The 22,230-nt window shown below is 45.8% G+C and overlaps 1 protein-coding gene across 2 annotated transcripts; it reads left to right on the top strand.

The window, feature by feature from the left end:
• The first annotated feature begins 438 nt into the window (after window positions 1-438).
• Window positions 439-6,795, top strand: LOC119372927 (adult-specific rigid cuticular protein 15.7-like). Of its 2 annotated transcripts, XM_037643168.2 has the most exons (4): window positions 439-751; window positions 3,944-4,033; window positions 5,321-5,706; window positions 6,420-6,795. In XM_037643168.2, the coding sequence occupies exons 1-3, from the start codon at window positions 740-742 to the stop codon at window positions 5,657-5,659; spliced, it is 441 nt and encodes a 146-aa protein (XP_037499096.1). In that variant the 5' UTR covers window positions 439-739; the 3' UTR covers window positions 5,660-5,706; window positions 6,420-6,795. The 2 variants fall into 2 exon arrangements, with proteins under 2 accessions (XP_037499096.1, XP_037499095.1); XM_037643167.2 differs by lacking the exon at window positions 6,420-6,795 and having other exon boundaries at window positions 5,321-6,392.
• Window positions 6,796-22,230: the final 15,435 nt, after the last annotated feature.

Genomic DNA, 22,230 nt, shown 5'->3' on the forward strand with positions numbered 1-22,230 from the left:
TTCACCAGTTACAGAAAACTCGCTCAGTATTTATCGGGAGGCTTAGACGCGGTCTCCATTTAACGTACATTAGCCCGTGCAACAACAGATCGCAAAGTTCACTGGCACCCTCAGGAAAGGCCGGGCCAAAAACTGGCCCTCAACCTTGCAAGAGAGAGGTGGAACGAAGGTCGAACTTACTGCTCATGGTTGCGCAAATGGAAGGCAGCTACTCAGCGCTTTTTTACCTGCGTGTTTCTTGTTTTTATTATTTCTTAAGAAACAACGCTCGAAAAAAACAAAAAAAGAAAGGAAAGGAGGAGAGAATGACAGCGACACATGCGACGGCAGCATGTGGCCGAGGCTAGCAGTGAGCATGTGGCCCAAAGCTCACCAAAGCGCGAACGAAACTTTGGTGGGTAATAAGGGCGCGCTCCGTTCGCAAATTGCCAGAAAAACGTGCTGGAAAGGCGAAGCGAGCCTATTCTGCTCTATACTTTTTGCTCAGCGACATAACTTGGCCCCGGTTATGGTCGCTGAAATTTGACTCAACGATGCCCCTCGTCATGCAAAGGTGGCGCGGGGTGGCCATTCTGGGGCGAAACAGCTAGCGCCCGCCCCCGCCCCTGCTTATGTCTAAGGTCATTGGAAACAAAGAAAAAAGGATGCCCGCAGAGTTCCCGGCCGTGGGGCCCAAGTATATAAGGCCAGCGCGTGCAAACAGCGTGTCACTTGGGAATACCAGCACCTAGGAGGAGACATGATCGCAAAGGTAAGCCAGTTGTCGTTCTGTGCTCTGCAGAGAAAATACGCTGCTGCCCCTCTTTGTGAAGAAAAGACAGTTCAAAGTCTCGGTTTCGGGTTCATGGTGTACTGAACGCTTGGAGGGTTAAATGATTTCATTCGGTCATTGTCGCGAACGGGAGCTTTCAGCCACTGTATCCTGACAAAAATTGGTCGTCTAGAGTAGCGACAGTGTAAATAGTGAGACTGTGAACGTGAAGCAGAGCGATAGATCTTCACAGTACTGACTCTAGCCAATTTGTTTGAGCATCCAAAAAGGTTAAAACGTACAACAAGGTGAAATACACAGTTCAATTCTGTCGCTACTCGAAGGTTGAGTACAACAACGTGGTGTTCGTTCTTCCCTTTAGTGTCTTGGTGACCCTTAATATTCTCAGAATAATACAACACCTTTGCTGAAGGCTTTGCTGCCGTTCCCCTCTGTGGCCTCAAGTAATCGAGGGGGCTACAGCAAAGCCTTCCTTATAGTTATGAGTGCGTATGAACATTGGTGCGTCACACCGTTCTTCGTGGCTCATTTCACATGCATCATTCTCTAGCTAGTAGGCTGAAAGTTTTGATCATGGAAAGTGTCTTTATCACAGCCTATGAAGTCTAAAAATGTTGCCGAGTAACAGAACGTGGAAACAAAAAAAAATCGAAAACGTAATTGCAGGTGTTTTTGTTTGCCTGTTTTCTTTATCAATGGGATGGGAAACTAAGGGATAAAGTCGGTATATTCCTTTACAAGATGCACAACTTTTATATGCGCATGAGCACGAGAAAATTCTGAGTTCGTACCAGCGGTTCTGCCTTATGTATCCTTAATCATACTGTGGCTAGTATATGACAGTGAGACGCTGACAAAGTGCGGCACATTCAAGTAGTAATGTGTTGTGCATGACACAGCAAAAGCTGAGCGATATCCCGAAAAAGCCAGTGTTATAAAGGTACACAACTTAGCGGCCAAGTTACCTGAATACAGAGAATATTAGAGTGAGATTGATGAAGCTTCGGATCCTAAGGCTACACTGGTTGCTTATCTACTCGATTCAGACGGTACGGTTTGCGGGATTCTTTGTGAAGTGCATTAAGCACGTAACCCATTGAAGTCAATAGACAGTGAACGCAATGAAATCTGTTGGCTTCTTGAGGTTATCACTGAAAAAAAATAGCCGTTCTGTTTTTCTCATTTGCATCGGTCATTCATAGCGTAAGTAAATCATAATGTAGTTCAACGCAAAAAACAGGCAACAGACGAGCGAGAGGACAAGGACACAGCGCATTAAGTAAATCCCCCGAGTAAATCCTCGAACAGCACTGAACGCGTCCTGCATAAACGCAATGTTTGGAAGTCGACCGCATGACAGTGCTACCCCAGGCGGTGAGCTACCCCAGGCGGTGAGCAAAAGAAAGGGAGAATATAAAGTTGAAAAGCAGAAGATAGTGAGCATAGCGCTTTACAGAAGAATATACACAAGAGGACTGCGATTGGTCCCTGGGGCCGGTGTTCTTTAAAAAATTCCGTATGGCGCTAATTCTCTGGTATCGACTGATGTGGCTAAGGCCCACGAAGTTTCGTTTCAGGAAATGTTCTAGAGTCCACTCGACTGATCATAGTGCGTGAAACATGCGCTGAAGTGGACTGTGTACGTAAGATGTAGAACCCATATATTCTCGGAAGACATATCTATTTAAAGTAACCGTCAAGCCATGCTTTTCGTTAGTGTTGTCGACGGTGTCCACTATCATCTGCCACATAAGGATAATATGCATACTTGTTCTCTGCACGAACCTTTGAAAGATGGAATCGTCAGTCTTGGACTTGCGGCCACAGAAGCATCTATAATATTGTGTAGCCAAGGAAATGTAAGCCCGACGTTTACCGTCGAAGCGGTATGCTATCACCTGCGCTTTTAACAGTGGATGTGTTAAAAAGAACATGCATATTAGTATGTGTTCTCTTGGCATAAGTTAAATGAGCCTAATGTTGTTATCGACAAAATATAGACTCTGCGATTGGAAGCACTTCAATGCTTGTTATTATAAATTGACTGATTAATTTTAAACGCCCAAAGCAATACAACGGCTACGAGAGACGCGTAACAGATTATTCCACTATAATTTCGATCAGCTCGGGTTACTCAATATACGTTGAACGTAGCCATTCCACAATTATCGGAATGCCGCCTGAAATTCAAGCCGTGGCCTCCCGCCCAGAAACAGTGCTCCACAGCCATTGAGACATCGGGGAGTGTAATTCTCGTCTTTATCTGTTATCTTAAAGCACGTTCCTGCCTTCAGTAACCTCGAAAAAAATGAATGAGACTAATAAGGACCAATCAAAACAATAATAGACTTGTCCGATATTTCCACTATTATTAAGATGTTACGCACGAGCAAATCAGCCGACGTGTTTCAGCGAATAACTATAAGTTCCATTCGATTTCATTACGCTCTTACTATCCGCTGCACTGGAAGGACCCGTCTGGCGATAATTCAAGCTAGGCGAGCGCTGAAAGAGCAGAAATGATCGATTTAGCGCGGGCAATAAATAAAGGCGCTCGGCAACAGGACTGAGCTGCAAAGAATGGAACGAAGATCGCGTGCATGCGTGCCGAGAGAAGCTTCCTGCAACGCACAATGCCAAACCTGTTTCATTTTCGTCACTGATACTCTGTTTCTCCTCTCTTCATTGTAGGTGTAATGTATAATAACATAGTTGCGGGTACGGCGCACCACATGCAAAGCCTACCAGGCTCAGGTAGTCATCGGCTATAAACTTAGTAAGAATGTTTATCACTCCTCCGTCTGCAGTCGTGGGCAAGCCTTAGTGGCGCAAGAGCCTTCAGTGTGTGAGCAATGAGCCAAGGCTCGGCAACGCCGAAGTCGACGTTGACACAAATGGATTTAGAAAGAACAGCTTCTATGGAAGGAACAAGACGGGGACGTATTATTGGCACCTCCGCATCACTAAAGTTCTGCATCGCTTACAGATAGATCGCATAGACGTTGATACCTCAATAAACGTGCGTACTTCTTTACCCAACGTGTCGATAGCCGAAACTTGTCTGTTATCTAAATGATTACTCCTTGATAAAATATAAAATATTAATGTCATAAAGTGTGTGTGTGATTGTAGGCTAAGTGGGTCGATATTTTTCTCCAAAACTTTCTGCAGGTGGCAACCATCCTGAGCCTAGCGGCAATGGCTGCAGCCGGGGCCATAGCGCCGCACGGAGGATTTAGTACAACCCACAGGAAGCAAGATGTAAGTTGCCATCCACCGAGTCTTTAGAAACAACCTTCAGCGACAATATGCATTGGTTAATTGGGTGCACAAACGGAACTAGAGGAAAGCGTAGTACGTAGTGGCATATGTATACGGTGGATAATTCTGCAAGAAATTACGGAAACAAAGGCGGGTGCGGAGGCGGCAGAACTTCCGTCTGGTGTTTGAATACAATATTTCCCGCGTTTCCCTGCATTTTATGTGCCCTGTATTCCGCAACAGAGTTTACTTAAGATAAACGTGAAAAGAAAGCAATGGGCGTAAAACCAACGTAATGCTGCAGCGACAACTGCGTAATATACAGTTAAATACTGTGCCTGCTCTTTTCTCCCCATTTAGTCAATTTCTCATAATTTGAACACAGACAAGGTAGATCTCAGTTTTCTACAACTGACATTCCTCGGTATTCCTAACATCTGCATGTCCTACAGTATATATGTATCTCGGCTTTGCTTTCTAAAATCGTACCCTGACACAAGTGGCTCTCAAGAATTTTTTTCGACAAGAAAAATGCTATTAGAGAGTCGACAAGACCGGTGTCTATGTGCAGGTGATTTAGCGGGTTTTTTTTTTCTTTTTCCTCATTTTCGTTAAGTTCGTTCACAGCACGACATCTGCGATCTGAAGTTCAGGTGTAGCGGGTCAGTATTCCGTAAGTGAGTAACACCCTCGCTATGTTGGGTGCCTTCTTGCGCAGAGGTGATTTGGAAACCAAGACGTTCACCATGAAGCGAAAAGAAACCCAATCACTTCTGGGCAGGGATTGCATCTTTGGTTACTATTATGCGCGTTATACGTGAGATCATGTGCTTCCCTATATAGATGAATATGATGAATATTTAGGCTTCTGATATTTTTATGCTTCTTTGTATTTTTATAATACGACCGCTATAGAAGCGTGTCCGAAGGTCAATAGTACTTACCTTTTTCATCTCTTGTAATTCATTCTTGATTTATCTCTTTCTTAAAGGTTATTAACAGCGAAGAAGAATTCTGTCAAAGTTTAGAACCATGAGCTGCACAAGGCAACTGACAAAAAAGAAGTTAGTGTCTCTGCTGGCGTGGTGAAGTTATTTCGAAAATAGTCTCAGCGTACGTGTCATAAGTGCAATGTGAAAGAAAGTGAAATGGAACCCACCTTTGCTAACTGCATGGTGGCACATCTTCCGCTGTGTATATGACGCGAAACTTTGTTAACGTAGCAAAGACGCGAACTCCTACAGTAGCACAGTGGCTAACGAAAGAGCGCGCGCATGGTGGTTGCAGGACTTCGGACGTTACAGCTTCGGCTACAACGTGGTGAACGGCCTGGGAGCCAGGAACAGCCGCTACGAGACCGGCGTGGCGTATGGCCCCGTAGTGGGCAGCTACAGCCTCGCCGACATCGATGGCCGCGGCCGTCGCGTCGATTACGTGGCCGACAAACTGGGCTTCCGCGCTGTGGTGCGCACTAACGAGCCTGGCACCAAGACGAGCCTGGCCGCCGCAGCTCCTTATGTGTCCGCCAAGGGACCCATAGTGCCTTCGGCCGGATTCGGTGGAGGATACTTCCCGTTCGCTGGTGGCTACGGAGGCTACGGGGGCTACGGGGGCTTCTACGGCTGAGTCGCTCGCCTTAGTCGCCTAGAGATACTCTGTCTACGCTTGCGCTGGTGCGTATCTATGAGTACGCATGGCAACCTTTGTAGATGTAGCATGGATGTGGCGCCGAACGTTAAAATAGCAAACACTTCTACGTCGCTCACCCCTCTTTCAACACTACGAAAGGTTTCCTTTTAGGGTTTGCTAGAGGGCTGTTCGGGTTGGTTTGCAGAAAATGTTGTTTCGATAGTTTATTGGTGGAATAATGTTGAGGGGTCAAGGTTCAGACATTTCTCGAGGCATAACAGCACGGAGTAAATACAGCTACGTAGTGAGTATGCGTAAGCACTACATCCGAAGGGACGCTATCTGCTCGATGAAGGTGTCTCGTCCAGTTTATGCAACCAGCGAACCTGATTTCTTCATCGTTAAACAAAGACTTCCGCGTAACACAGAGTTCTTTTCTTGCACGTGCGCGTTCTGCCAACCACTGTCTAATGAGGAGATTATACCAGAGGGACGAAGGCACGTTTATTTCGGAGAACGCCTCTGGCAGCCGGTGGTTTTCATGCATAGAGGCGTTGAAAGGCGTCTTACATAGTAAGCTGGGCATCACGGTTAATAAGGGTACTTTTTTCCCTTCTGGGTGAAACAAAATTAAAATGAACAAGGAGTAGAGAATTTTGCTGATCCTTAGTGCCAGTAAGAGTGTACAACGCTTCGTGTTCCAGTTCTAACGAAGTCACCTTCCCTTTCTCTCCTCTCTTTGTCTCTACCGGTGCAGAGTTTTGTGGAGTCCGCTCTTTCAAGCCGACCTCTCTCCGTACCTGCTGTGCATCGTGATTGTCCGTCATCTTCCGTGACTCCCGTCGCTCCCCGCTGCTGAGGCCCTTCTTCGTCCCAGTGTTTTTTTGTGTGTCGTCTCTATCTAGTCTTGCTGCTTCTTGTGTTGATGCTTAGTTCTAACATACTTTTGTTTTTTTTTAATAGAGAAAGTTTCATCCATTTTATTTTTGCAATGTAAATGTGTACCTAAATGTAAGTGTATTAACATCGCGTAGAGTCTCTCGGTGCTACGAAACATTTATTACCACTTCTCAGAAAGCTTGTGTTCCTATGTTCCTGTAATTAACATTATATGTAAATAAATGTTCCTTCTATATGCGAACTTTGCCTTCAATTTTTTTCCGCAACTACTAATAACTATTGTACGCAGTTCATTTGTAAAAATTTGCCCTCAACTGAGAATGTTTCTTTCCTTTCTTTTTGCTCTTGGCAGAGAGTACCAACATGACCACAAAGCATGCACGGTGCGATCACGTCAGCCTCTTTTTCGCTTCTTTGCTTTTTTTTTTTCATTTTTACGTGAAACGCAGGGACATGCGTGATCGTAACGACGAGTCTGAGCGCAATGCAAACATTCCAAGTGGATCAAACTTCGCACTTGAAAGACAGCTGAAAATGACGCGATAAAGGATTTAATGTCCGTGTCCAAAGGCTCTTATTGTGGATGTTTCAGCGAACTCTTTCAATGATAATCAAATGCAGATTAATTAAGCGTCCTTCCCTTGAAACACGCCATTTGTAGGGCGGGGGTAGTGAAGAATGTGGTGAACATAAATTGATACGAAATAGTCTAATGTTCACTGGATAATAATTTCAATGAAGAGGCCGTTTTCTAACAGCAAGCTTGAAGCTCCTTAATTGAACCGACCATATCCTGGATTGCACTGAACTTGAATGAAGGCGTCATTGATGCTATAACAGCGGAAACATTATGATGCTATAACAGTGGATGCTATAACATTAAGGAAACATTAACAATCATTTAGCCACCTGTAGCCAACATCAGCTTGCACTGTCCAACACTAAACATTATTTCGCCAGCTTTAGCCAACACAAGCAAGCATCATCAGTGCTAACTGCTGGAAGTCTGCAAGTAAATACGGTAGTTCAAATTGCATGACCTTGTGAAGTGCTCTGACAGGCTGCAGTGCCTTCGGGATCGACCCATATTTCTGGTCAGAAATGATACCTCGTTATAGGATGTTGGTGAAAGAGGTCAGATAAAGACATTGCCTTCAAAATGCACCCTCACATTGTGCTGCTATAGACGTATGACCACCAGAGTATTGAAGGACTCTGGTATGACTGTTCCAGTTAACACTCGCCAGATCTTCAGGGGTAAAAAATTGTGTTTATGCGGCCGGGTGGGTGTGATATGCTTCCGCTTAAGCCTATTCGTAGGTCAGTCACTGCTGTATGAAGCCACGCCTCTGTGTAATCATACCGACAGAAAAGTGCGAGGTCTAATCGCTGCCGTGAAGACACAGCGGTTACTGTGCTTCACTGTTGACCCGAAAGGCGCGCGTTCAACTCTGGCCGCGGCGGTCACATTTTGATGGAGGCGTAATGCTAGAGGTCCGTGTACTGTGCGATTTCAGTGCATGTTAAAGAACCCCATGTGGTCCAAATTATCCGGAGCCCACCACTACGGCATCTCTTATAGAGTGAGCTGCTTTGGGACGTTATACCCCATAAACCAACCAAGCAACCAGAAAAAGTATAAGCAAGTTTTTAAACCTTCGCTCATCGGTGGAACAAGCTTGCACGTTTACATAACACGTATACTTTTCTATCTGATTCCTTGATGATGTTTGTTGGCCTATAGTGTCTTCAACGTGATCTCCAAGGCCACGCAAAGAAAGCAGCCACGCTCTATAATTGCGGGTTGGCTCGCGAATACGGCACATAGAGTACGCACTTGAAAAGTCGCTACTGTAAGAGCAGGCGCATTAAATAACAGCCCTTGCTAAAAATGGACTTCCACCAGGAAACAACGTTCGGCGGATAACTTTCGGCACTCGCAATTAACTGCTGAGGAATGGTCCAGTCATATGTGCTCAAGCCGGAGTACTGAATTAGAAACGTATCCCACGCTAGAAAGATTTTATTCCCACTGTTATTACAGTGCGCGCTAGCTCACGAACCTCAACACAGCTCTCCCAGTTGAGCTTAGCAAAAACAACAATAGAAATGAGATAATTGACCGTGTTAGAAGGCTTATATATCCCAAACGTGCACGTATATATATAGGGAATATTACGCTCCGTCGGAGGAGGAAAGCAAAGAGACACGACTGTTTGTGTCATGACAGACAGAACACCAAGGATGTGTTACATGAACCTAGGAAGCACGCAAATACAATTCACACTGAAAGCAAAGCGCTAGAATAAACGAAAACGGCATTGTTGCCCGAGCTACACTTCTTGCAGCTTACCTGGCGAACAACGTGATATCGATATGTCCATTGCGCGCAAGAAATGCGCGATCGCTTTTAAGAGTCAATAGGTTGTCCACGTCAGCTTTGGTGGGCAACTTTCGAAACAAATGCTCCAGTGGTTAAAAAAGGCAGCCAGGATCTCGGAACCAAGGTTAAGGCGCAGAACTGTGGTTTCACTTACGCCATCCCAACGTATTTTGGCTCTGTTCAGTATTCCAAATTTCGTCCAGTTAATATGTACTATGACCTGCGTAAGGAGGGACCGTATTGCCATAAATACGTGTTGTCACACCATGCAAAACAAATGGGAAGAATAAACAATGCACAGAAACAGCAATATGTGCTATTTCATCATATATTGTTTGCCGTGTTGAAAAGCTTTACCCAAGTGGTTTTTTATGGAGTGGTGTATAATGTATATACTATTCCCACTCTCAATGTCTTGGCAGGTGGAGTTGACATAATTATGCTGTAATTTTCACTTCTGAGTTACGGAGTTGAAACCTTGATTGTTTACTCTTTTTCCTTATTTTAAGATTTTTACCAGTTAGAGAACTCAATTACCCTAATTATATCAATGGTATCCCCATTATTTTTGTTGTAGATGGTAACCTTGTTTTTAAGCGAAACAAACTTCGTCAAGTTCGCTGCTGCGGATGCAGAATAATACAGTTTCGCAGTTTTAATATATCAGATAGGAGCTCCTGAAGAAATTGCCTTCGTGTTAGTGGTCTAGGCTTAAAAGCTTACTTTGACAAGAACACTGGACAACGCCGACCCCGAACAAATTCGCTTTGCTCAATACGCCTTAGAGGCATCCGTCTTAATTCTCTGCCACGTTCGGTCGAATTGAGCGCGGTAGAATTAAACGACGCACTACATATGCTGTTTCAGAATGCTTTATTTTCGGTGGCTATTATATTGCTGACTTCAGCTACTTAATTTTCTCGTTTCTTCAAGCGACACACACAAAAAAAAAACAAGCTTTACACGCTTGAGCTTCTTCTTCAAGATAGCGTGGTTGGATCCCGTTCACATCGTTTTCTCATTCGCTTGCCAGGCTTCGCTTCTAAGTGGACACCTCAACAGTGCCGCGAGGAAAGGAACGTCTGTGGGCGTAACAGAGGCAGTTTTAAACTCTCCTAGAATGCGTGTGTACTGCTAGTGCAGTTTCGAAGTGCCCACTACGCCGTAATTCATCATATTGCGAATCAGCGAAGTGCCCACTACGCGTCCGTAAGGAAATACGCTGCACACTTGGTTGACGCTGGCGCTGGTGATGATTGATTACGACTGAGCGCTTTGTAATGGGTGGGCCTTTCAACCACCCGCTCGCTGCGCAATTCACGTGGTGTGACAGCTGGTGCAATTCTACCCTTCTACGACGCAATATTACATATATTAACGGGACCCCTCACGATACATGACGCCTGTATAGCTCTTTTTTTTTTTTCTGTAGGCAGTTTGGCGTGGCTCTGTGGTAAAGCGCCTGACTGCCACGCACAAGGCCTAGATTCGATTCCCACTCTGACCGAATATTTTTACTCATTTATTTGCATCTCAATTTTTCACTCACAACCAACAACGCTGACACTAGAATTTCTGTGACGCGGGCACTTTAACGCCCTCACGTTAAAAAATAAGCATAAATTACCAACAGTGGTGCCTCCGTCAATGTGCCTGCCAGCTTCACAAACGGTGACAGTCTATTCCGTTTCATTATTACACAACGCGGCTACACCTCAACCATTTGTGCAAATATCGCGTAGGTGCTGGCTTCCATATCCGGTTGCGTTGCCGTCGGAAGTGCACTTTTTTTTTTTTTTGAGAAGAGATGTTCACCGTACCAGCGCTTCGCTTTCTGTGGGCGATTCAATATCGAAAAGGAGTTCTATTGACATTTCCAGGCTTAGACTCATGTTCAACCTTAGTCTCTTGACTCCCGCAGTCTCTTGACGGCGGGAGTCAAGTTAACAGGTATCCAACGGATAAAATAGGTACAAGCCTGGACTGGACTTTTTAGTCTTACGGTAACACAAAGCTTGGGAAGAGGTGTTTCTTCCAAATCTGAGGACGTCCCCACTTAATAAGTGAAAGAGGGCGGCACGTGGGAACGTGCCTCCATAGGAGCTACCCAGACCCTCTTATAACAGGCATCCCGCTATATTTAGGCGTGGAATGTATTGATACGGAGTAGATGTGGCAGTGGATGTGGATGTGGATCAATGAGATATGTAGATAAAGCTCTAGTGACTAATTTGAAAATAATGACAATAGAGAAATACCACAAAAGTAGGATGACGGATAGCCATACAACCGGCCAAACCGCAGTTGGGAGATCGCTGCGGAGGCTGTGGGCAAGGATCCGATCGGCGGTGTGTCGTTCTTACTTCTAGTTAATTTCAATTTAAGTGGTGGAGAAACAAAATGAAATAGTTTCCGTCTAGAACTAAACAAATTTCTAGTACTACCCTCATGACCAGCTGCCTCGGCGGCGCCAAATGGTTGCTTTTGTTTTTAGCCGTTCGCTCTCAACTCATGCTGCGAACATTTTCGGCAGCGCGCAGGCGTCACCGTTGAGTGCTACCAACCTGCGCTTTAACCTGAGTCATCTATAAGAGCTCTAAGAACAGCGTGCATACGTAAGTGGAGACAGTCGCGCCTGCAGGCGGGGTCGTGTCGGTATGTCACGGGACTATGACGCTCCGGGGCTACTATGTTGAGCTAGAGACAATGAAGTGAAACACGCTGTTTGTATGTTCGCGAGCTATATGTCCTTTATATAGCGTCCGGGCCGAATTTGGCTAGCACTTTACGGCGCCAACTTGAGTCATTCTTAGGCAGTCGTTTCCGCATTCGACCCTCGCTTCAACGCAGCGAGCTAAACTGAGCGGTAAGTGAAGCGTGGAACGTAATACTGTCCTTCCAGCGAAGCGTTTCTTCTTGAGGGAGGTTTATTTAAGACCGGGCCTTTAATCTACAGCTCACGAGTCCTCAGGAAGTCGGCAAACGAGCACCTCGGCTTCTGAAGTGTAACTGAAAGTGCCGCTTTTTTTTTTCTATTGATGTTACCAGAGTCTTTACCATTGCTGTTATCACCTTCCACCTCGCTCGATCGAACGTTTGTTCACCGGTGTGTATAGCAAATTCTGACAAAAAAGCAAGAAAAGAAAAGTAAATAAGCACGGAAAAACAAAGAGGACGACCTGCATTGACGCGAAAGTAGAAATAACCGAGGATTCAAAGGTGGCAAGAACCAAGGCAAGAGGACATGCATCGATGGCTCGCTGCCGCGTCGGTCTGCGGAGGTCCACGCTCTGCAACTTTGATGCCTTCCCCGAAACAAGGCAGTATTATACTCCCGTTTATAAACTGAACCATGGCCTGACGACTGTTCCAACCCTTGCAAAAACCCAGCAATTGCACCTACTGTTGACTCCCATCGAGCAGGTTCGCTCAACGCGGCATACGTACTTTATGTCTGGTTGTATTTGCTGTTCTTTCTTTTTCTTCTTTTTTTTTTGTTAGCACAGGCAGTGTCACGCAAAATACAGCGTAATCATGCTGTGCTTCTGCAAGAGGAATCAGTGTTGCGAGCTTTTGAAATAAAGTCTCTTCCCATTTTTACAGTTACGCGTTCTACGAGCGGGAAATACCAAACAAAGCAATAATAGTGACATTTTTCTTTAGCAATAAATAACATTTTTCTTTAGCAATGGCCGCAAATACCGGTAATTTTTTAGAGTGCAGCTCTTAGGCGCCCGTCCCTGCGTTGAGCGCCGTCGCCGTTGCCGTCGCCGTCGGTGGCGTAACCAATAGACATACAAAAAATACCCACGATCGAATGAGATTTGAACCCGGGTCCTCTGCGTGGCAGTCGTGTACCCTACCACAGAGCCACGCTGGTTCTTGGAACTCATTTGTAAAAAGACCCTATACAGGTGACATGTCGGGCAAGGAATCGCGTTAACCTACGTAATATAGCGGGGCAGAAGAGTAAGATAACAACCAGTCATCACGCAATGCTAACCGCGCAACGAGTGTGTGGTTTAATGCTTCCCAACCACTGCAAAGTGCTCAGGCATAATTGTTCGTGGTCATCAGTGGGTGGTGTCCTACTTCCCAAAAATTATTATTTACGGCGTAGTCGATACCTTGTGGAAATCCAAAACTTCAAACACAGTTGGCCTTGCCCCAACACGGAGCTGCTCTCAGAATTCGCATTAGGCATTATCGTAATCGTCGGTGAATTTTTTTGCATCCTTAAAAGAAACATTACCAAATAACTCACCAACTTAGATACAAAATACAATTTAGAATATTTGATGCCCACTTTATGTATACAAGACATTTTTCCCTTGTCAATGACGGTCCTTGATGTAACCTCAAGGACCCTCAGATGTCACATTCGTTTGCCATTTATGTGACAAAAGCCAGTACTCTTTCGGCAAGGCAGGCCGTTACGAGAAGGTTTTAACACTTACACGTGTTTATTCGGTAAGCATACGTACTAAAATGAGCATTTAAACTACATGGAACGATCCTGCGGCATTAATCATTGCCAAAGGTATGAAGAAACTACCGTGTCCCTACGACAATACATTCTGCACACAAAAATCATTCAGTACTAATGTCGTGTAACCACGCGACCGAGGCTTCCTAGGGCAAAAAAAAAAAAAACGTAAGACACGTTCTTTTGACCATGTCTTACTTGCGCTGTTGCCGATGATCGAACTTAATCAACTCGACAAAATGTCAGTTCTGCTAAACAAACACTGGGCTGCTTTCACCGTTACTTTGTCGCCCACTTATCGCCTAGCTAATTCGAGTAGCCTCACTGTTCTAATTACTGTCATCCTTACTAGCCTTAAATTTAGTAAATAATTAATTGTTTTTTCCAATGTGATCAACATTTAAACTACATGGAACGATCCTGCGGCATTAATCATTGCCAAAGGTATGAAGAAACTACCGTGTCCCTACGACAATACATACGCGTTATTCGAAGGTCGCAGGTTCGGTCCCTGCCCGCGGCAAGCTATCTTTTCGTCCACTTTTCTTTCTTCACAATTACCTTACATTTACTACTAAAAGCATCCCCTATACTTTCCTTGGCATTATTTTAATATTGTGTATAACAAAGAAAGCGAGCCCTTGAAATTAACCCTTCTTTCCTTCATTCATAGCGAGGGTCTCGTTCTGGCAGACTTGATGCTTTCAGGTAGTATGCGAGGGATTATTGGTCAGCTGCCAGCTCGTAATAAGTTCACGTGCTACGTGACGCCAACAGGCAGAAAAAGAGTGTTCCACACTCGCCGTCATGGCTACTGGCGGCGCTGACTGACGCTCCCACGTTTAAATGCACATATATACCCTATAAAGTGGACGGGGGGATGGCCGCCGCGGTAGCTCAGTTGGTAGAGCATCGGACGCGTTATTCGAAGGTCGCAGGTTCGGTCCCTGCCCGCGGCAAGCTATCTTTTCGTCCACTTTTCTTTCTTCACAATTACCTTACATTTACTACTAAAAGCATCCCCTATACTTTCCTTGGCATTATTGTTTGTTAGTTCTCATTAATATTGTGTATGACAAAGAAAGCGAGCCCTTGAAATTAACCCTTCTTTCCTTCAACGTCCTCTATGTGGTCTATAGATTTTTTGACAAAGTATACGTAATCCTGTTCTCCATAAAAATAATGTGCCATCCAGTTTCCATTGCGCTCATTGTGACCCTGATATTCCAGGGGTTAGCTAAGCCACTTTTATTTTATATCGTTTTTATTTACATCTTTGTGTGTGGTGACGTGTAATCGTGGACAAAAGTGTCCAGTACACAAGATATGTAAAAAAATCGGGATACCGGCTCAGTCTAAAAAACTAGCCTCTATTAAAAAGTTTCAGCCTGTAGTAAGTAGCCTTTGCAACCTACACTGTCATCCATTAAATTAGAATACTCAAGAAAATAACAGAGCAGAAATTAGCATTTGCCGTGAAGCCATGTCCTGATGACCTTTGTCTTCGGGAGTATATGTACGTAAAAAGGAAGATGGCGTACACTGTATACCAATCTGATGGCTGTGGTCGCCTGCGCGCTGGCAGCGTTTTACCCAAGCAATCCTCGTGACTGCCCGAGTATTAAAATTAATATTAACAGGAAACGCTGATGGTTTACCACCCCTAATCCCCAACACGGGCAGCTGATCTCAAGAAATACATAAACAGAAAGAAACGGTCGGAAACACTGAATAGAAGCGTATTCACGATTAGAGATGCCTTATGCAGTATCGGACAACAAGATTTGTTAAGCGACTTAGCACTCTATATATTAGGACATCACTGTAGGCTTTCAAACAAGCATACCTAGAACACAAGTGACTGACGATTCGAAGTCTTCATATGGATGCCGGGGTTTTACGTGTCAAAACTAGGATATAATTACGAGGCATGCAATAGAGGGGCCCTACGGGTTAATTTTGACCACTTGTACCTAAGTACACGAGCGTTTTTGCGTTTCGCCACCATCGAAATGCGGCCGCCGCAGCCGCGAACTGAATCCGCGCCCTTACGATTAGCAGCGCAGTGCCACAGCCGCTAAGCCGTCTCAACGGGCGATCATTTAATGTGCAGTTGCCACTTTGTACTCGCTATGTTCAGCTGCGCACATTCATTCAATGAGGCCATTATTTGCAATGACGACAGACAAGTTGCCCATAGACCTGCGTAAGACATCCTATACCATCACGATAATCGTTTTTTTTTTTTTTTTATTAGATGGCACGCGCACCATCTTCGTTCTTATTAAGTTTCGAACGAAAAAAAAAATCTGAGACATGGACGAACAGAAATGGGTGGTTAAAATGCGCAAATTAATTTACTAAGTCGAAAGCGTGGACACGGTTTCGAGGAAGAGTTCCCGAAAGTTCTCAACCAACTACAAGGTAACTGAAGTACCATACATAGACAACTAGGAGTTATCGACAAGACTGTGAGAGAAGGAGAGGCCGTTTTAGTCGTCATTATGAATTTAAACCAATTAGCCCTAGCCCAGCTTGGTGCTCTAGTTCAAGGAGAGACAGTAAATTGGATGCTAAGGATGGAAACAAAAAAATCGCATGAGGACTTGCTGTTACGCCAAGAAAGAAATCAAAGGGGAGCGTCTGTATGACACCATGAAGGGCAGTATCTTGCTTCTTGAGAGGAAAGAGAGAGAAGAGGGAGGTTAACTAGACGAACGTCCGATTTGCTACCCCGCACTGGGGGAAGGGATAAGGGGACGAAAAGATAAATGTAACAAACGAGAGAGATAGACAGAGTCAAGCGCACACATGGGGTGGGGGCAGACGCTGAGACCTGTCGACTTTAAGAACATCAGAAACGCCTCCGCTGACTTCGGTGTCATCGAGGCACATGTGCATGGTCCAAGAATCTCGGCTGCAGACAATGGTCTTCAGCACAGTTGAGTTAGTAACATCCAGAGCGGGTATCACTGGTAGTCATAACCAGCGCAGCTGCACAGGACGTGTTCATTCGTCTCTTCGGACCCCCAGCATGATACACGCGTCTGCTACGACAAAATTCTGGAGGTGAATCAGCTTGTCGTAAAGTAATGCCAAGATAATGAAACCCCAGCATGACCCGCAGAAAACGTTTACGTCTTGAAAGCGTTGGGATTCAAAGCGGATGGAAAAGTAGTCAGCAGTCAGGATATGCACGAGACTCGGAGTATTGGTGCAAGAAATCAGGGAAGAGATTGGTGTAACTGGGGTCATTACAGAAAAAAATTATTTTATTCGATAGATAGGTCTTAATGAAGAAAGAAAAAAAAAATGAAGAGAGATAGTAAAATGCAAGAATTCGATACAAACAATAAAACTTGATTAGATCAACCAGGCTCAATGACTTTTGGTCTCTAGCCCGGTTCAAATCAGATCGGCAAAAAAAAAGTCATCATCAGAATGAAACGTTATAAGCAGGCGGATTAGACCTTAGGCTTAAGCTTAGACCTTAGGCGACATAAAGTTTTGGGACTGCTTTCAGGCAAAAAATTCAACAAATTATGCAAGTTTAGGGCAGATATCCCGAGATAGAAATGCAGTAAGGAAAAAGTAAACAACGCAGTTATCTTCAACGCTGCAGCTACTATGTAATCCTCACGCTTTTTATGTCTGTGTAGCAGGCCGAAAACTTGTGCCAGCAAGTTTACTCGTCACAGTAGTCTTCGGATACGTAGCTCAGGGTCGCAGCTTTCATCCTGGCCACACGGCCGCATTTCGATGGAGGCTAAGCGCAAGAGCACTCGTGCACTCAGATTTAGGTGCACGTTAAAGATTCCCTGGTGGCTGCAATTAATCAGCACTCATCCACTACGGCGACCCACATTGTCTTATCGTGTTCTTGGCCGGTAAACCTCCAGAATTCTTTTTTTTTCTTCCTGCAATTTCCGATTGCCTCTATCTTTCTTAGATTGCATCGACCAAGCATTTTATGTCCGCAGATTTTATATCATCACACGTCCCACAATACTCGCCATCCTTCACTGCATTTCTCTCTCCCTCAGTATCCACTTTGTTGACTAACAAACGGTCGATTATCTCATCTTCGTATTACCGAACTTGCCCAGCTCGGTTTAATTTTAAACTGAAGTATAACATCTACCAACCGTCCTGCCTTCTAATGGCAGGACGGTTGGTAGACTCTTTGAGAAGTATGGGCCGACGACCCATACTTCTCAAAGAGTGCGTGTTGCTCTGATCCATCTTTAGCTATCAGTTTCCGGGAATTAGCTAGACTGATGAGTTGCGTCTGGCAATTCTTATTTAGTTATAGTGATTACACCCATGTTGACCCACAGCTCCCCTCGCAGGGGTTGGTTACACACGCAACACAAAATGTGAATTATTAGCGCTTCCATTGGATTGAAATGTGAGCCCCACAAGGGCGACACAACCAAAGATAACCCGCTAAACTCACGTTCGATAGATTATATACGGTTGAGAAACCCCAGGGTACCAAGTCAGGGCACATATCGGACGCACTAAGTCGGTGAAGTGAATACTGCGCTGATAGACAGCGCGCTATTTAAATTTGTTATATTAAATAAAAAGGAAGCCTGTGTGTAACGGACCTTTCTCTCTCGATTAAAGCTTTCCGCAAGCGTCTCAGCAAGTTCAAAAACAGCATGCGGAAAAGGATAAATGACAACTTGGTGCAGATGGCCATCGGCAGCAAGAAAACAAAGATGTCGCATATATCACTGATGGCTTCAGCCTTCGGGAAGCAGCAGCGACATGCGTTTCGCGCCGTGTATGGCTCAAGAACATTAAAACAACAACAAGAGACGTTAAGCCCGCCCTCCAGCACGCAAATTTGTCTTTGTTTCGCGAAGCGCATATCACGGCAGCCTTTCTCCCGGCGGCGTCAATCTCGCGCGCCAAAATCGAGGAAGACGGTGAAAACAACGGACGACGATGAAGCGAGCGCACCTTTCATCGCAAGTTGAGCAACTGCCGCCGCGACCCCGCCCAGAGGATAAGTGGGGCTCGTGATGGGGGACCAACTGGCCGCCGCGCGGAACAAACACAGCAACACGAGGGATATAGTGCCTCCCCCTTCCCACGAGTGGAGAGAAATAAAAGAGCCCCACCGAGGTACGGACAGCGCACAAATGCACGCAAAAGGCCGCGAAATGCCCGCGCTCCACAAAGCGTAACGGGCTCGGACTCTCGGCAGCCGCCGTCCGGACAGCCGGCCAACGCACGTGCGCGCGAGAACGGGGGAGGAGGGAAGGGGCGCACCGAAGCTACCAAGAAAGTTGCGCCGCGCGCGCGAAATGATAGTGCCCGGAATAACGGCCGCAGGCCAACGGGATACAATGCTCGGAGGCAGCCGACACGAACAAACGCGCGCGCGCGCATGGCAGATGAAGAGAAAAATGCGGGAGAGAAAATACGCGCTAGTCGCGTTAAGCGCAAACAGGGAAGGGTTCCTTCCAATTGCTCCCGATCGAACGGCGCCGTGGCTATACTATACAAGCAGCACTCTCGGCTGCTCAGCCGCGGCGGCACCGACCGTTCTGCAAGTAGACCCACTCTGCCGCCTGCTCGAGCGGAAAAGAAACAAAAGAGCGCCACCGCGTCTGCCTGCGGACACAGCAGTCAGTCAAGCGTCATGCGAGCGACGCCCTCACTTTGGGAATTCTCCCCGCTACCTAAGAAACGCCATATGCCGGCATGCCGACACAATGTGTGTGTGTGTGTTGTTTTTTCCCCTCCTGGCGGAACTTCGTTTCGTATTCAAGGCACGCAACGCCCGACTTATGCGCCGCAATCTTTTCGGTCGTACATACGCACCATTGAAATACTGCTTGATATGGCAGGCGTGAGTGACGTACGCTGACGCTAGCCAGTAGCTGAGATTATTCACCGCTGAGACTGACAGCATAGTGCTGTCAAAAGCACAGAACCGACATCACTCCTCACCAGCGCGCCGCGTTTTTTTATTCTTTTTCTTTTCTTTCGTGCAGTTATCGCGTATTTTTCTCCCCTTTTATAACCACCACTCTTTCCACCTGTATTTTCTTTTTTTGTTTAATTTTTGTGCCAACGCGTCTCTTTGCACAATGAAAAGTACTGGCACACTGTTTTCCGGATTACATTCGAGTCCGCGGTATTCAAACTGCAGCAGTAAAATATACCAGCGCGCGTGGCATGCCTGCAGAAGCAGTTTTATTTCCTGTTCTTTATTATTATTTTTTTCTGAGTGGTTCCCTGAAATAGAAAGAGAAGCGCACAGCTTCTCTTGCAGGCCGAAAAATTGTGCGCCACTCTGTGGTGACGTGTGCGTAGCGTGGTGCATTAAACGCGCTAGTGAGCGTGCGCATTCAGCTTTGGAGCAGAATCAGACATCTTTAAAATAGCACGGCGCCCAATCCGTTAAGGGGAAATCAATGCCATGTGATTTCATCACAATGGTGCTCCAGTACACAGGCATCGTATTTTGCGCTTACGGTGCCTACTGAGGGCCTCGTCCAGTTGAGATAGCAAACGTTGGTAAAAACGAAGGCTAGAAAATAAGTGGACAATGTGCTAATTAAGCCAATCCAATCCCATGCGTTATATTGTTGTCCACAATTTCGAGCACGTGCACCCTTTTTTTACCGAGCCCGTTCTGCACGTAACGCCAGCACGCGCCCCGCACAAGAGACTCCGTGCAAGCGCTCCTGGCATCTTTGCAGAGGGAAAAAGGCCGAATGATTCTCTCTTGAGCTCTCGTTTTGCAGTGGCGGTGTAGCAGCAGACGGAGTTAAACACGGGAGTGCTTAATTGGCCGCGATTGTTCTGCCTGCGGATCTCTCACGTTACTAGTACGGGCGTTTCCTCAAACGCTCATCAATTCAGCGTCTCGCAGGAAGGCGATCAACAAGTGTGCAACTGTTTTAATTCTTCTCGTTTATCTTATCCACTCGTAAACCAATGGGTAGGCACGCAACGCTTCGTCGGTTTTCAAATGGTGAAGCTGTCATGCTTACCCTCCAACCGCTCTAATAATTAAGTGACACAATTCAAAGATGTTTTCGCTATTGGTGGGCTGCCATCGCTAAAGCTGCTATTTCAAGCATGCCGAGTAGCTGGCATTCGTTCATTCGAACAGTTCTGGAGTAGAAGTTATTTGTGAATTCGGGACAAGGTTTTCTAGTATTCCAACAACATATTTTCCTGATTTTTGCTTTGATTACCTTTTGCAGTTTTAATCAATTTTGCAATGCTGCGGGCCCAAATTACCACCGCCCAAGAAGCTAATTTCCGACGATTACGTCCATCCGACCTCACTGTCCCATTCATGATCGTCAATGATTCAACAACAGCTAACAATGGGCGTGTTCTTGCGCATAGGCTTATATGCCTCGACTGCTAATTGGTTAGAAAACCGTATAGCCCGATGAGTGTTAAAGGTAACAAGGGCTATTTGCAGAAAGCAAATTTTCTTTGCACTGGGCACTCCGTTGGGGAAGCTTTGTGGTGTCCATTACAATTGGAATACTTCAGGACATTGGCTTTACAACTGTCTGGGGAATGGGTTTATCTTCCCATACGCTTCTCACGTGACCTAGTTTCAAGCAGTTCTGACATTGCGGTGGCTTCGGCCCAAAAGAGAAATAGCTGTATTGAGAAAAATGGCGAGGGACCATACATCGCATCGCGAGGCTGCCGAAACTGTCAGAAAACAGAGCCATCGGCGTCGAAGTTCATCAAAGAAAACCAATGCCTCGGCATCTGTAGCGCCCCTTGGACGCCCTGCTTCGCCACCTCCCTTGCCACCCGAACTCCTCGCGGCTGGTACAAAACAAAATGCATCAAACGGCACGGTTGCGGTGGATTCCACTTGGCCTACATAGCCGAAGCCACAGCCACACGGATCGGTGACAGCCGGTACAAACCAGAACACCAAGGAAGGCATGGACACAACTGACGCAGCTTGGCCTACGTTGCCGAAGTCGCAGCGACATGCAGATTCACAGTGAACATCGCCAACGGTGAACACTGTATCTCCGGCTTACCACTTTCCTGAAGAAGACAAACCAATCATCATAGTGCTTCAGTCACTGCTGTAGACACACGTCGCGTGTTCGTCGGCAAGCTGAAATCACCAAAAGCTCAGTCCGTGCAACAGGTATTAAATGTTCTATGTCCAGTACTTGCAAGCCTAGTAGGCACCTTGATTCGACTATCTACACTGGAACGAGATACGCCCGAGATCCAGCGTCCAGAATATGGAACGCAGCAATTACTTGCATGCTCACTTCTTTTTTATCGCCCTATCTTTTCATTCCTTAATCCCCTTCCCCCAGCGTAGGATAGCAAGCCGGACGCGCGTCTGGTTAACCTTCCTGCCTTTCCTTCTTCTTTCTCCTCCTCCTCCCTTCTTTTTCTTGGCGGCTTCACCTCGGGAGCATCGCATATGGCAGCAGCGAGGACCAAGAAGCATTTCTTACGCTTTGGGTCTCGCATAAGAACGAGTGGGAGGGGCACTGAAAACGACGGAATGGTCAAGACGTAGTACGCCCGGTTTGTTACCACTCACTTCGAAATGTAGATTGAGTGATATAGAAGAGGGAGAAATGTAGGCTTCAGATAATAATTAGTGCCTTCTAAAGTTGTACCCTGCCATAATAGAGTACACCTTGCTTTTCTCTTAAAGGGACCGACAACCAACTTTTGCGGTACCCGTTTTCTTGAGTGCAACGGGAAGCTTACCGGTCAGAGCTTCTAATCACGGAGTGGTAACGCGGAGAACGCCGTAAAACATTTGTAATC

Source organism: Rhipicephalus sanguineus, chromosome 1 (genome assembly GCF_013339695.2).
Source record: "Rhipicephalus sanguineus isolate Rsan-2018 chromosome 1, BIME_Rsan_1.4, whole genome shotgun sequence".
Taxonomy (NCBI): Eukaryota; Metazoa; Arthropoda; class Arachnida; order Ixodida; family Ixodidae; genus Rhipicephalus; species Rhipicephalus sanguineus.

Coding starts and splice junctions, on each gene's coding strand:
- LOC119372927 (XM_037643168.2), top strand. Junction 4,034..5,320: donor CAACCCACAGGAAGCAAGAT/GTAAGTTGCCAT, acceptor TGGTGGTTGCAG/GACTTCGGACGTTACAGCTT.